General features: G+C 41.8%; 1 protein-coding gene across 9 annotated transcripts in view; it reads left to right on the top strand.

Moving 5' to 3' along the window:
- Nucleotides 1-16,009, top strand: part of AMBRA1 (autophagy and beclin 1 regulator 1) — a 172,924-nt gene that overhangs the window by 132,082 nt on the left and 24,833 nt on the right. For 8 of the 9 annotated variants that reach the window (XM_041773936.1, XM_041773939.1, XM_041773938.1 and 5 more), the window contains 2 exons: nt 9,771-9,959; nt 10,808-10,962. In XM_041773936.1, the coding sequence (XP_041629870.1) occupies nt 9,771-9,959; nt 10,808-10,962 (344 nt within the window). Of the gene's footprint in view, nt 1-9,770; nt 9,960-10,807; nt 10,963-13,264; nt 13,462-16,009 lie in introns of all 9 variants that reach the window. The other variant, XR_005990657.1, reaches the window with a different exon arrangement.

Here is a 16,009-nt window from a genome sequence, read left to right on the forward strand (position 1 = left end):
TTTTGTAATCTTGTCTATAAAGTGTTGTAAGAGTTTGTCAGATGCCTTAAAATAATTAAGATATTCTCTGTGGCATTTCCCGATATGCCAGTCTTGGTATCCTTATCAGACCATGAAAATGAGGTTAATTTTTCATGTCCTGGTCTTAGTGTAACCACAGTAGCAATCATTTCTTTCCTTCTAAGTGCTTATAAGCCACATGTTCAATAATCTTTTCTTTAACTCTGCTGGGAATCAACTGCAATCTATGTTTTCCTTTATTGAATACCATGTTTGCTTGTTCATCTCCAGATTCTGGTCCAAATCTTCTTTGCCATAATTTATTTCCAGTTATTTTGTTTATATTGTTTACTTGTTTTTTTTATTATTATTATAGTCTGAAATACATTCACCATTCAAAAAATTTTAGGGATCCCTGGGTGGCACAGTGGTTTGGCGCCTGCCTTTGGCCCAGGGCGCAATCCTGGAGACCTGGGATCGAATCCCACGTCGACTCCTGGTGCATGGAGCCTGCTTCTCCCTCTGCCTCTCTCTCTCTCTCTGTGTGTGTGACTATCATAAATAAAAATAAAAAAAAAATGAAAAAAAAAACATTTAAAAACAAAAAGTTTTAAACTAGAGTTGCCTGCGTTGCTCAGTGGTTAAGCGTCTGCCTTCAGCTCAGGGCATGGCCCTGGAGTCCTGGGATCAAGTCCTGCATTGGACTCCCCTCAAGGAGTCTGCTTCTCCCTTTGCCTATGTCTCTGCTTCTCTCTGTGTGTCTCTCATGAATAAATAAATAAAATCTTAAAAAAAAAAAAACTTTTAGGGACACCTGGATGGCTCAGTGGTTAAGCGTCTGCCTTCCACTCAGGGCTGATCCTGGAATCCTGGGATCAAGTCCCACATCAGGCTCCCTGCATGGAGCTTGCTTCTCACTCTGCCTCTGCCTCTCTCCTTCTGTGTCTCTCATGAATAAATATATAAAATCTTAAAAAAAAAAAACCCACTTTTAAAATTTAAAATAATTGACAGTGAAAAGTTTCCCAGCCCTGCTCCCAGCCACCCGCTATTTATCCCCCTAGGCAACAACAATTAGCAGTTTCTTATATATCTTTTCAAGGATATGGTATGTGTGTATATACCAACAAATGCAAATATATATTTTCCAATCTTCTCTTTAATCCAGATGGTAACATGTTACACACTCTTCTTTCTGCACTTCACTTTCTGTGAAGTACACTTTCTGTACTTTATAATATATCTTGGTGATCCTTACATACTTGTATATAAAGAGTTTACTCTTTCTTTGTTAATGACTGCCTAGTATTCCATTATCCAAATGGAGTCTCTAGGTTCCATTTTTCAACCAGTCTTCTTCTGAGGAACTTTAAATTTTTTTTTTGTCTTTTCTATAGAAAACATGTTGCGGTTTGTCATTTTGCACCTGTGTAAGAATAGCCATTAGGATAAATCCCTAGAAATGGAATTGTAGTTAGGAAGAGTATGTACATCTGTTATTTGGGTAGATGCTTATTAAGTCACCTTCTGTAGGGATTATGTCAGTTTATACACTTGCCTGCAGTTGATAAGAATGCCTGTTCCCCCTAAACTCTTGCTTACAGAATGTGTTACCGTATTTTTGGATATTTGCAAATCTGATAGGTAAAAAATAATATGCAGGTATTTTAAATTTGTATTTCTCATACTACAAACCAGGTCATGTGCCTCTTCATATGCTTAGCTCGTGTAGTGTATATTGCCTTTTCTTGACCTGTCCATGTACTTTACCTATTTTTTATTGTGTTGCTGATCTTTTCCTTATCAGTTCTACAGGAGCTCTTTCTAAATCATAAAATTAACTTACAATAGGAGTTTCCTAGTTGTCATATTTCTTTTGACTTTGCTGAAGGTTATTTTTGTCATAGAACTTATTTTAAGTAGTCACATTATCCAACTTTCCATTTATGGTTCCCAGATTTTGTGTCATCATTAGGAAGATCAGTTAGTACTTTTATATTTTAGTTTTTTTACCTTTAAGTCTTTGATTCACTAGAAGTTTAACCTAGTCCCAAATGAGCAGAATATGATCCAGCTTTTACCCCATGTCGTTGCTCTTTAGTCCCAACCAGTTTATAGACCATTTTCCCCATTGATTTGGGATGTCACTTTGATCCTATTTTTACTTTTCTTTGTATGTTTGGGTGTATTTCTAGATTATCCATTCTGTCTTTGTTATCTTTCTGATTATTCATGTGAGAATACCTACCACAGAGGTTTAAGTTTTCAAGTTTTGTGTTTAGAATTTGGTAGGACCCATCTCTTGTTATTTTTTTTTTTTAAATCCAGATTTTCCTGTCTGCTCAAGCAGTTCTGTTTTCCAGTATGGGCTTTAAAACTATTTTGCTTCTTCCCTTCACCCTCCTTGAAAAAATTCTGTTACTGTAATTATTGCAATCACATTAAATTTGCAAATTAAGGGGATCCCTGGGTGGCTCAGCGATTTAGCACCTACCTTTGGCCCAGGGCGTGATCCTGGAGTCCCGGGATCGAGTCCCACGTCAGGCTCCCGCCATGGAGCCTGCTTCTCCCTCCTCCTGTGTCTCTGCCTCTCTCTCTCTCTGTGTGTCTAAAATAATTAATTAATTAATTAATTAAAATAAATAAATAAATTTGTAAGTTAGCTTAAGGAGATTCAGTATCTTTATTTTTTTTTTATTTCTTTAAAAGATTTTATTCATGAGAGACAGAGAGAGAGAGAGGCAGAGACACAGGCAGAGGGAGAAGTAGGCTCCACTCAGGGAGCCCGACATGGAACTCGATCCTGGGTCTCCAGGATCACGCCCTGGGCTAAAGGCAGCGCTAAACCGCTGAGCCTCCTGGGCTGCCCCAGATTCAATATCTTTATGGTTAGATTTAGGAACATGGTATGATTTTCCATTTCTTCAAATTTCTCTTGTGTTCTTAGGAATGTTTTATAGTTTTCATATAGATCCTATACATTTTTTTTCAAAGATTTATTTATTTGAGAGAGAAAGAGAGAATACAGGCGTGCATGCATGCGAGCAGGAGGAGGAGCAGAAGGAGAGGAAGAGAATCCCAAACAAACTCTTTGCTGAGATCGTGACCTGAGCTGAAATCAAGAGATGCTTAATTGACTGAGCCACCCAGGGGCCCCTAGATCCTATACAGCTCTTAAGTTTACTGTTATAAGCTTATTTTTTAAATCCTACTATCTTACTGAATCGTTTACTAATTATGATTGTTACCCAGATTAATCTCCTGGGTGTTCTAGGTTTGTTATCTGTTAAGTAATGATAATTTTACCTTCTATATTTTAAGTTTTATATTTGTGATTTCTTTCTCTTGTTTGCTTTGGCTACCATCAAAACAATGTTAAGTAATAGTCATCCTCATATTGCTCCTGATTTTAGTGGGAAAACTTCTAACTTTTTCTCAGTACTTTTTTTTTTTTTTTTTTTTTAGTTTTATTTAAGTAAACTATACCCAACATGGGGCTCAAACTCATGACCCCAAGATCAAGAGTCACATGCTCGAGCCTCTGACTGAGCCAGCCAGGCATTCCTAGCTTTTTCCCAGTAAGCATATTCCTGACTTTTAGGTTGAACTAGAACTAGTTTGTCATTTTAAGGAAGTCATCTATTCCTATTTTATTAAGAGTTTTTATCAAGAATGGATATTGAATTTAGTCATGACTTTTCAGTATCTATGAAGATGATCATATTTTTTCCTCTCCTTTGATCTCCTAGTATAATCATTATGTTAATAGATTCTGTAATATTAAGCCCATCCTTATATTTCATAGATAAACTCCACCTGGTTTGTGGAGTATTCTTTAATGTAAAATTCCTTCCATGTGGCTTGCTGATAGATTTTTTTCACTAATATTTGTAAGTGAGATGGCTCTGTCCAGTCTTCTTTTTTATGAAATCTGTGGTTTTTGGTATCAATGTTATGCTTGTGTTATAAATATAATTTGGAAGTTTTTCTTTGGAATGGTTTAAATAAAATTGTAATTATACTTTTTATACTTTAAAGGTCTGGGCCTGATGCATGCATGCCTACTTGCTTTTTTGCTTGGTTGTTTTTGCATGCATAGGGGTAGGTAGTTCTTTGATAAATTTCTCTATCAACTGTCCTATGATGGTTAAACACCTGAACTCTTTTTCTTTAAGATGTTATTTATTTATGTGAGAGAGTGAAGAGAGAGCGTGAGCAAGTGCATGTGTGTGTGAGTGGGACAGAGTACAGCGAGAGATGGAGAAGTAGGCCCCTGCTGAGCATGGAGCCCGCCTCAGGGCTCGATCTCAGTCCCTGTAATCATGACCTGAGCTAAAGGCAGATGCTTAACTGACTGAGCCACCCAAGTACATGAACTCTTAAGCTACAGTGTCTAAGTTCAAATCCCTGGTCAGCTGCCTTCTAGCAGTATGACCTTGGTTAGTAAGTAATTTAATCACTCCACCTTCATTTCCTGATCTATAAAATGAGAATTGTAATAGTGCAAACCTCATAGTGTAGTTATGAGAATTAAGTTAGTTTATAGTGTTAGGCATTCTGAACAGTGCCTATCATATACTAAATGGTCAGTGAATGCTAGCTATTTTCATCATATCTTTTTCTAGAAAATTGCACCATGAGTCTTTGAGTGATGGCCATAACTCTAAAAATTCCCACGTGCTCTCGTCTTTAGAATTCTGAGGTACATAGTCGTCATCTCTGGAGAGTGATGTCCATATGAATAAGATGTTGCTCTCACCCTGTTGCCTTATCTGTAATAGGCTTCTCACCCTTCTCAAGCATGTCATTTCCACCCAGTGACAGATCATTTGCCTTGACAGAAAAGCAAAGTATTCAAAATATAGGCATTGAATATGCTGCTAGCATAGCTTTGATTGGCCTTTCTGATCATCCCTAAGATGTTTTGTATAAGCCTCAACTTTGGGGATTCCTTGGTGACTCAGCGGTTTAGCAACTGCCTTTGGCACAGGGTGTGATCCTGGAGTCCCAGGATTGAGTCCCACATCGGGCTCCCTGTGTGGAGCCTGCTTCTCCCTCTGCCTGTGTCTCTGCCTCTCTCTCTCTCTCTCTCTCTCTTATAAATAAATAAGTAAATAAAATCTTTAAATAAGCCTCAACTTGTTCCAACTACAACTTCCTATAATTCTCCTTCTGTGTTTCTTCTTACCTCTTTTGATCATGACACTTTAAAACCTTAGTTATGAGAAAGCAGCATCATATGCAACGAGATTGACTAGGTTGGCTCATACATGGTGTTAGAATCCTACTTTTTAATAGTACCTAGTTTTTTTTTTAAGAGTTTTGACCTTAGAAGAAAAACTGAATCCTGGGAGTTAAGGGCATCTATGTCTGATGATAGCTAGTGTTCCTTTCAATAGTATTACCCTCTAGAATAACAGTCACTTTTATCTTAGTTTCCCATCATTATCTCTTAACTGTTTGCTGGTTGGTCCTAATAAAGTCTAGTTACAGTTTACATCTTCACTCTTGATAGATTTAGCTGTGAGAAAAAGTAAGTAGGGAATCTCTTTTGCTGTAGGATTCATTTCTGAAAAATACATACGTCTCAATGAAGGGTAGCCTTTGGCTTTGGCACAGCCTGTGCCTGGGAGCCACTGGTCTTGAGTTTTACATGTGTTCAAAAGCCACTATGTTGCTGGCCACCTGACTTACCTGAATGGCATTTAACTTTTTTCTGGAGTTAGGTTAAAGCTTCTTGCCACATGTTTCTTTCAGTTGGGATACAGTATTAATGAATTACTCTGTAAAGTTTAGAAGTTTATGAAAAGGCCTCACAGACATAATTTTGAGAACACTTTCATGAAAAAATAGCTCAGTGGGTTCACTTTGGTTTTTAAGAGTGAGCTTTTATTGGGTAAAGAGGATTGGTCACTTGGGTACCCTGCCAGAACCAGCCTTCAGAAATCCAGCAGCTATGTTCTATAAGGCAGACATAGGAAATATAGTGATTGGTGCCTTAGGGGAGGGCTTGTAGTGTCATGTGGAATACTGTGTAGGAGGTCTTATTCTGCAACCTGAGGGCCTCAGAGATAGCCAAAAGGAAATTTTCCTGCTGATTTAAACCCCTTGAGCTTTCCAAATCAGTATCTAATGCATTTGCAAAAGTACTGCAACTGCTAATCGCTCCCATGGCCTCATCATCCCAGCCAGCAACAGGCTACAAATCGATCTTTGTACAAGGTGTTTGTTTATAATTTATGGAGCTGATAGGAAGGCAGAGCCATCTGCTCCTCCAGGCATCAGTATTTCTAACCCCTCCCATTCCCTGCTAGGGCATTTTCACTTGGAAATCATTTATAATTAGGAGGAGATTACATTGCAGAGTCTGGAACATGGCTTCCTGCTGTCTTCTGCATCATTTTTTTCCCCCTGGAGCTGCCCCCTGAAGCTCTTAAGCAGCTTTGATTTGAAAAATCCCTTCTTTCCTAACCTTTATTTCCATTCTGAGCTGCCCCCTCACCCTTCCCCACATGTGTTTTTGCCTTTAAGTGCAGGGCAGGTTGCTGGAGCCATAGCTCAGGGATCAAGGACTGTTTAGTAAGGCAGCAGTTTTCCCATGTGGTCCCAGACCAGCAGCATCAGAGACACGTGGGAACTTGTTAGAAATGCAAATTCTCAGGCCTCATCCCAACATTCAGTGTTTTAGTAAACCCTCCAGGTGATTCTGATGCATGCTAACACTTGAGAAGCAGTGTCAAAAGGCCAGGCAGGGAGCAGAACAAAGATTTCTTGTGGTGTGTGGGTTGCCAGTATCTTAGGCTTTATTACACTTCACGTTTTTCTCTATCTGCTTACGTTATTGTTAAGTCCAAAGAGTGAGTTGTCCTTGTCATTAGTGCATTACTTTCCTGGGGCCCAAGAAAACAAGTAACAGATCTAAGAAGTCTCGACCTGTGTAAAATAACTCATCAAAATTGCAACCTTAAGAAGAGAAGCAGCACAAGTGAGTTGGAGCAGTGACCACTCACCATGTAACTGAACATTTCCATTTCCACGTGGGAAATTAATAGACAATGAACAGCAAATGAAAGCTGCTAATTGGAACTTTGAAATAAAAATGAAATTATAAACACACCACCCAGTGCTTGCAGAAACGAAGCTACCAAATCACTGTGTGCCTGCCACATCCCTTTCATTAGGGCAGGAGTGAAACCCTAGATCACTAGCTGCACAGTTTCTGCAATTAAACCTGCTGCTGGAGAAGCTCTGCTTTAATTTTCAGCATTCTCTTTTCATTTGTCATTTGCATGTCTGTCTGTGTGCTCACTGCAATGACTGGGAGTACTTTCGAAACTGGGTGGAGTTGGTGGAGAGGGGACAAAATTTGTGAGGTGGCCACTGATTTGGAATTATAATGTAGTAAACACAAACACAGTGGTTTGGATTGGAGGCTGACAAAATGCTTTTTGTCTATATGCCCAGTTTTTCAGGGGCTTAGAGCCAAGCTTTCCAGAAGAAGGAAACCCCTACTTGTACTTTCCTTCCCACCCTGGCCCCACTTAGGAATTAATCTGGCAGTAAGCAGTTCAATGCTTTTTTTACTTTGGTGGTGAGTTTTGAGAGTTACTGTAGGCTTCTATATGTTTAACGGAGTTACATGTTAACACACAAGTAAGATCTATGTAACAGTAAGATAGAAAAGCCTTTCATAAAATACACACCATGCATGTTTAAGACCTTTAATGTAGAATAAATGGTAATTGTGCAAAACCATCTTAAAGTTTGGTGGTCACAGTTTCTTTTTATCTTTCTGATGGTTGTGTCAGCCTCAACGTTAGAAAATCAAAATGGACTCATTCCTGAAGCTTCCCCTATTCCTTTATTTCTTCCTCTTCCCTTTTTCATATATTCCCAGTTGGAATCATGTGTCAATCAAGGGAAGTAAGGAAAGATTGTCATCTTTTTGGCACCAGGCTTGGGACCCTGAGTAAGGAGCATACGGTTGCAGTGCTAACTAGATAAATCTAGCCACACAGGGTAGAGCAGATGGTGGGTTGGAAGTTGAGCAGTACAGAGCCCTAATGGTGATAGCAGTGAATATTTGGATGTCATTATTTTATTAGTTAGCAAACAGAGCCACCCTTGTGGTCCCTTTCGGTTTTATGTGTAATGGTGCTGTAGGTGTCAGCCCCCGAGAGTTGGCTCAATAGCCCAATCAATGTGTTCTGATGTCTCTTGGGATCTACGTTGTCATCTCTGTGGCTTCATTAGCAGCACACAGGGAAAGGAGGATGAATATAGGGTGTTAGAAATCACTCTGTGTTCCTGAGACCCTAAGCCTCAAGACCCCCGAAAAGCAATTCTTTGTTTTGTTTTCCTTAAAGTAATTTCCTGCCTTTGGGCTTCCTGGAATAAATCACCTGAATCTTGTGAAGGCAACTGAGCTTAGCCTCTTCTTCTTCTTGTTTTTTTTTTTTTTTCTTTTTAAACCATATAATGCATTTGACAGTGAACATCCAGGTAATCTCCAAATAAGAGACCAAAAAGTGGGGTGCCTGGGTGGCTCAGCAGTTGAGTGTCTGCCTTTGACTCAGGTTGTAATCCCAGGGTTTGGGGATTGAGTCCCACATCAAGCTCTCCACAGGGAGCCTACTTCTCCCTCTGCCTATGTCTCTGCCTCTCTCTGTATATACAGTCTCTCATAAATAAATAAATAAAGTCTTTTTATAAAAGAGAGAGAGACCAAAAAAGTTTCTTTGCGTGTGAATTTGAAGTAGTGAGACAGCCTAGAGGAGCATGGTCCCTTTGGATGTGTTGTGCTGTTCCCATGGTTTGGGCACTCTATTCCCAGGTTCACATCAAGGGTAAGCAGTTTCCTCCTGGCAGGGAATTACACAGTGAGCTTCGGAGATTTCAAATGAAAACCAAACCACAAGCATGCAGGAACAGGCCCAGTGCTGGCCAACATCTCCTTAGTCCTTTTGTGTGGAGTGGGATCTCCACTTCCCCACTGATACATTCCTGCACCCCACCCTCACCCTTACCCTGCTCCCTTGTGCTGAGCCTGCTGCCTGGCTGACCCTGGGCTTAATTCTTAGTAGCTGCTAAGTACAGGCTGGGGCTGCCCCTGGATGTTGCTTATGGTATGGATAAGGCCTAGAGCCTAGTGAGAAAGGAAGGGTTCTAGCCCTTCAGCCACGACTGGGCTGTGTTTTTCTTTGTCCTCTCTTGTGGTGTTAGGGGCTGTCTGGAAGATTGAAGTCTGTAACTGTTCCATTTCTCTGAAATCGGAAAGTAAGACCCAAACTTATGAAATGACTTACTTCTCCGAGGGCACTTAGCAGCTGTGCAGTAGGACCTTCACCCCAAGGAAGCTTCCCTGCATCACCTTTCTCTTGGAATCAGTGGTTTTGCATTTTCATTCATCCTAGTTTTGATCTTTTGGACAATAACACCTGTTGAGTGGCTCTTTAGGAACAATTTTTAATAACTTTTTCCTTATCTAATCTCTCTCAAATGATGTTTCCTAAGTGTGAGCTAAGACTCAGCAGGTGGTTGTGATTGTGTTGACGATCTGTCATTTCCTATTAACGTGGTAAAAGACACATATCTTTTCTATCTCTTGTGTTGCTTGTCCCATCATATTTTAGTTTGATTGACGAAGTGGCCTTTAGCATTTCTGAAGAGGGTTCAGGCCCTTAGAAAGGCCCTGAAATTTCTTGGCCCAGAATTTTTCACACCATCAACTCAAACTTTCTTACCCTCTTTTCTTTCTTTGTCTGATGCAGCTTCCGTGAATGTGCTGGTGCAGAACTGCAAGATCTACAATGATGCCAGCTGTGACATTTCTGCAGATGGCCAGCTCCTAGCAGCTTTCATCCCTAGCAGCCAAAGGGGCTTTCCTGATGAAGGCATCCTGGCAGTGTACTCGTTGGCCCCCCATAACCTGGGTGAAATGCTCTACACCAAGCGATTTGGTAAGGGATAGGAAGCCCAACCTAGTGACAGAGGGATGCTGGTGCCTTGGCATGGGCATTCCTAGGTGAGGCACAGCTTAGGTTGGAGTAATGGTCATATCCTGCGCCTGCTTCTCTGGGGCACAGGCCAGAGGAAGATTACTTTGCAGGAGTCCTGGCTGGTAGCATTGCAGAAGACTGTCAGAATCCTTCCTGCCATGCTAGCATCACCAACGTGCTCCTGTTTTGATGGCTCCAGATAAAGGAGGAGCTTTGCTCACGTCTTGGGAAAGCACGTACACTCATGCACCGCGAGGCAGTTTGGCATTGTGTATCAGAAGCCCCTTAAATAATATGGTCTCTTTGATCCGACAATCCCACTTCTAAGGAAATAATCGGAAAACTGTACAAAGATTTATATACAGGGGTGTTCACAGCAGTGTGGCTTATCATAGAGAAAAATGCCCAGTGGTGAAGAATTGCTTAAATCAGCAGTGGTGCACCAATAAGGCAGAATACCACTTGGCCCTTAAAATACTCTTGTAGAAGAATATTTAATGGTGGAAAAAATGGTGATAATATGTGAAGTGAAAATAGATTTCAAAGTAGTGTTTGCAGACTGGTACCAATTTTTTAAGATGTGTTTCTGTGATGACAGCGGTTAGCGTTTAAGTACTTTCTATATGTCATACATTGTATCCAACACTTGACATGCCTTCCCATTGTCCTCCTCATTGCATTCCTATGAGAGAGCCCCTGGGAAACCAACAGTGCAAATTGGAAGTAAAGAGAAAAGACTGAGAGGGAGTGTTATTTCCTTGTAATGGCAAGAACTCTGGGAAACATCTCTCTGTTCTGTTGGCTCTCAGGTCCCAATGCCATTTCGGTGAGCCTATCGCCAATGGGCCGATACGTAATGGTGGGCTTGGCCTCGAGGAGGATCCTGCTGCATCCCTCCACAGAGCACATGGTGGCCCAGGTCTTCAGGCTGCAACAGGCCCATGGTGGCGAGACCTCCATGAGGGTGAGTGCCATGGCTTGTGCCTCCATCATAGGGCAGTTCTCCAGACTTGGTAGGATAGTGAAGGACAATGGTGTGACCTCCCAGCACGGACTAGAGATAGCATGTCTGTAAGGAGTGAGAAAGACCGCAATCCAGCCCATCTGTGACCAGGAGGCTTCACTTTTAGAAGCTTTGGACTATTAAAAGGCAGGAGCTTTCTCATACCCTAGTTCCTGAGCTGAGCTCCCCAGAGGCCTGAAAGAATTTTGGATGAAGCCCAAACTGAATACCTCCTTACCTCAGTGTGAGACCTTTAGTCTGGAGATACATGAAGGACCCAATGAAATATTTATGCTTATTAAAAAATTTTTTGAGGAAGTAAGCTATAAAAAGTGATACATGGTATACTATGAAATGTTCTTTTCTGTGGGTTGTAATCATGTTAGAAGATGAGGCCTTTGGGTAGCTGCTATGCTCTTAACCATCTCATCCATTTCATTAGCAGAGAAAGGTCCTATTGAGACCCTCTTTTGTCCAAGGTGGACCTCTCTTGTATTGCCATAAAAAAGCCTTATGGGCATCATGGGGTTAGTGGCCTTCTGGACTCAACTGTACTGGTTTCTGACTGAGTTCCCAGGGGGACTCATTTGCTTTTGCCAAGGGGAATTGAGCATTTGAATGGTTCTCTAATTAGATGGTATTTAAGCTCCATCTCAAGCTAAGAACCTGTGAATTCCCTTAGCACTCTCTCTTGGTGCCATTTATAGTTTTATGTGCATGTTTATGTGTTGTTTTGTGTTTTCTTTATCTGAGTGGTGTGTATGTTTAATCTGCCCAATTAGGTTCAGTGTAAACTCCTTAGGGGCGTATCCCCCAGGGTCCTTCATTTAGTGCTATGCATATAGATGTTTAATGCCTGGAATGAAGCATTTGTTTTAAAGAAAAAGGTAGAGATAGGATCCATTATGTAGAAAGTGACAGAGAGTGGGTGGCCTAGCGTGGTTGATGCCAGCCTCTTCCTCCCATCTCCTACAAGGACGCTCTATCTGACTCTACTGAGTCATTTTCCAAGCATCCTGAATTTCAGAAGGCTCTTTCTTGCCAGTGTGCCTCTTACCTGGCCTGCTCTTCTCTCTCTCAAACCTGACTTTGGCAGCTCTTTCCCTTCTGCAGAACCTTTCTTAATCACTCCCTTCTGGTGCCACCACCATGCTTTGTTACTCACGCTCATGTTAACACTCATCACACCAGACTTCACTTATTTGTTTCCATGTCATTCTCCATCTTTGGACCTGTGAGCTCCCAAAAATGAAGACCACATCTGTGTCATGTTTGTGAAGTCCGAATACCTAATAAGGAACCTGACATTTAGGAAAAGCTGAATGAATGGAAGAGAATCTCAAGAAAAGCATCCTCCTTAGCATTTCTAGGTGATAGATAACAAGCAGAACCAGTGATAGGGGACAGCATGTTCCACCAAGCCTCTGAAAGGGAAGAAACAGGCAATCTCTACTCTTGACATCATACTGACAGGAAACTCCCAATTCTTGAATTCCAGATGACTTTGGAAATATCTGGTATTAGTTGCTTGGAAGAGGATGTCATGGGAAGTTCACAGGCCTGTTTTCTTATCTAGATATTTGAGGATGGACACTGAGGTTTAAATATTCTTTTGTTTCTCTTTAGCAGATTTGGATGGTAAAAGTACCTGCCTTTCACTACCTAAAATCCTGGTCCCAACAGCTGTTCTTCTAAACCCTTCCTGCCTAATTGTGGAATAATTGTTTATAATCATTAAGAGACAGGATCTGATTTTGGCAACACTAATGGACATCTCTAGCCTCTTCCGGAAGCCAGGGCTCCTGCCCAACTCCTGGGCACAGCCTGCCAGTCCTCCATCCTAGCAAGGTTCCTCTTTCCCATAAGTAGCTAGAAACATCTGGCTGAGGGCAAACAGCTACAGGGCGGAAGCCAAGATGTTGTCACATATGGGGCTGGCAGCTCAGGGAATGCAGTTGGAGGAGTCTGCTGAGGAGATGTGGTAATCCATTGCTGTCCTGCTAAGGGGCTCAGGGCGGCTAGCCAGCTGCTGCATGCCTCGTGACAAGAGCTATTTCTCAGGCCTCCTAGTGAGGCTTTTTTGATTCTCAGTAGGCACCATCTGCCACTTAGGGAGCTGAAGTAACTAGAAAGCTCCCATTTGGGAAGTTTTCCTCTCACCCAGGAGACAGGATCCAGGCTTCTGAACAAGGTTTTGCTTACTCTGTGTCCACCGAGTCTGACTTTAAACCCCTGCGCTACAGAAAGGTTTCTGGTTTTCCAGGTCTTGGTTGCCCCTTATCTCCAGAGGCACCAAAGCATTCAGCAGTTGTCCCTGAATTCAGTCATTGGTGGAAGGGAAGACACCAGCTTTTTTGGATAGCTGTGCTGTACCGCCGTTTAAGGCAAGAAGTGCCATTTTGTCTGAGAACAGGGAGCAAGGGTTTAATGGGACAATAGAGCATCTCCCTCTTTGCACAGGTAAGTATAGGTGGGTGTCTCCATCTGTAATGTCAAGCTCTGTCTGCCAAGGAATGTTTTTGTGGGTAATTGGCCTGTCCTCAAGCTTTTCTGCCTGGAATTCCCCTTCATTTTGGTGTTACCTCTTGGAATTCACTGTGATAATATTCAGAGAGGTGAGCTTGTCGGGCCAACAGACATTCCCAGGAGTCAATTCCAGAGCATTGACTTAACCTTATTTTAATTCCCACTAAGTGACATCTCTCCCCAAGAGATGATCTCTTACCCAATACCATATGAAAACTCTTCTGAAAATGAATTGCTAATTGCTGTTTTGCCTGGGTACATTTATTCTAAGCAGTTCTTCAAGTCTCTGGATTAGTGCTTCTCAAACTGTGCTCCTCGGACAACCTGCATTAGAATACATGGGGTCCTTATCAGAAACAGACAGCACTTCAGACCTAAAGAGCCACCTAAGAATGGGGCAGGAGGGGCGCAGGTGTTTGTATTTGTAAAACGGGCTTTCCAGGTGATTCTGATACACACTTGAGTTTGAGAACTGCTGTTCTTAATGACTGCTTTCTTCATTTTAGGTTTCTGCCCTCAGCCTCTTCAGCAAGGCAGAGACACAGTCTCAAGCTTACTTGTGGTTTCATGCATGGTGCTTTGATCCTTGGCTAATCTTGTTGCAGGCACCATGGACTTTGTGCTCCATTTCCCACCAGACTCTTACTTAGCTTTTTGGTTGTCTGTGCTTCACCTCCCATCTTTTCTCAGCTGTTGCTGCCTGACCTCCCCCCCCCCCTTCCCCCGGGCTCTCCCTTCAATATCTGTGTGCTAGATTCTGTTCTCCCCTCCCCTCCACGTTGAGCAATTTCATTTTTATCCCTGTTTCTAGGATCAGGGTCCTTTTGATATTTCCCTTCTCTCCTTCTGAGGCTAGGCTCAGTCTTCCCAACTTCAGTATTGATTGACAAATCTGGAAAAATAAGACTGAGCACATATTTAATTCCCTTCCCCCCACCCCAATCCATTCCAGGCTCTTCCAGGCTAGGGATGCTATTCTGCATTAGGGCCTTATTTTCTGTCTGACTCCCTTGCTCTGGAGCCAGGGAGGGCTTTTTTGTTCACTTGTCTGGTTTTTTTAAGTTAGGCATTTGGAGATTGCTGAGCTAAAGTTTTGCTGAATACTCAAACACTAAGCTGCCTGTATGCCCTCTCTGCTTTCATTTTCTAATTGGAACAAAGGCATAATATTGTAACAGAAAACTGCAATTAATTTTCCAAAATAGTCACAATTGCACGTTATAACTTTGGTTGTAACCAAGTGAAAGCATAACAAAAATATAAAATTACTAATGATACCAGAAATAGTCATAGACCAGACTGCTCTTCCACTTTTGTGTAACTAATAAGTGCTATTTTACCTAGGGCAAAAATTAGCAACTGGGGTTGGGGGGATGGGGGAAAGGGTATAAGTGGTTCTGGGGCATGTTGAGCTGGAAAGCAAGAATAAGGATTAGTGCTTTCAACACAGGAATTAAAGTGTTGTCTGCTGTTTTTCCCAGATACATAGACTATTCCCCCAACAAGTAGGGGATATGTGCAACATAAGTGCTTCAGTAAGAACTGAAGAAGATCCTCATTGCATAATCCCTGCAAGTCCTAGAGGCACTGGTTGCTTGGATCTTATCAGTGCTAGTTTGCTTTTTCTCTCTGGTCATTTTATTGGCAGAAGTGATGGATGAGGACATTGTCATTTGACTGGGATGGGAGAAGCTCTAGGACAGGAAGCAATTTGGCTCTCCTTTCTCTGTGGAACAGCACAGTGCTCTTTAAGGCCAAGCTTCAAATATGCAAGGGTCAATTTTATTGAAAGCTTTTTCTTTGTGGCTATGTGGTAAAACTGCATTCAAGTGTTGAGCAACTGTTACCTAGGTAGGTTGTTAGTTTGGAGGGGGTGTTGGGAAGAGAGCCATCCCCTTTTTCCCTCCCTTCTTCCCCCCCTTCTTTTATTTATCCCTTCTCTTTCCCCTTCTCTCCCTCATCTTCCTCTCATCCCCCTCTTTCTCTTCCTCTTCGCCCCTGACCTCCCCTACTTCTTTACCTTGAGAGTCCTGCAGTGGTGAACTGTCCCCATGTACACCCTTTTTTCTCTCGAGCTCTGGCTCTAGAGATATGCGTCCCCCTCATCTTCAAGTGATCCTAGGCAACAGGGAAAGAAAGGGAGATTTGTTACCATTTTTTATAGAACTACAATCTACTCATAAGTAACAGAGCTGTAGTTCTCAATGTGTACTCCCCTGAGAGCACATCAGCATCATTAGAGAACTTCATAGAAATTCAGATTCTTAGCCTCACATGAGACCTGCAGAATTAGAGGATGTAGAGGTGGGGCCCTCCTGATGACTCTGCACACTCAGTCTAGATGGAGAACCAATCTCTGACTGCATGGGGATTCTTATTAGACCTCACATGTCAGTATAACTTTGACCTTTCCCTTTGTGTTCTCACTCTGTCTCAGGAACCTCATCTGATTTACTTCTATGGATCCAATTAACCAGATCTT

This window comes from Vulpes lagopus, chromosome 11 (assembly GCF_018345385.1).
Source record: "Vulpes lagopus strain Blue_001 chromosome 11, ASM1834538v1, whole genome shotgun sequence".
Classification (NCBI taxonomy): Eukaryota; Metazoa; Chordata; class Mammalia; order Carnivora; family Canidae; genus Vulpes; species Vulpes lagopus.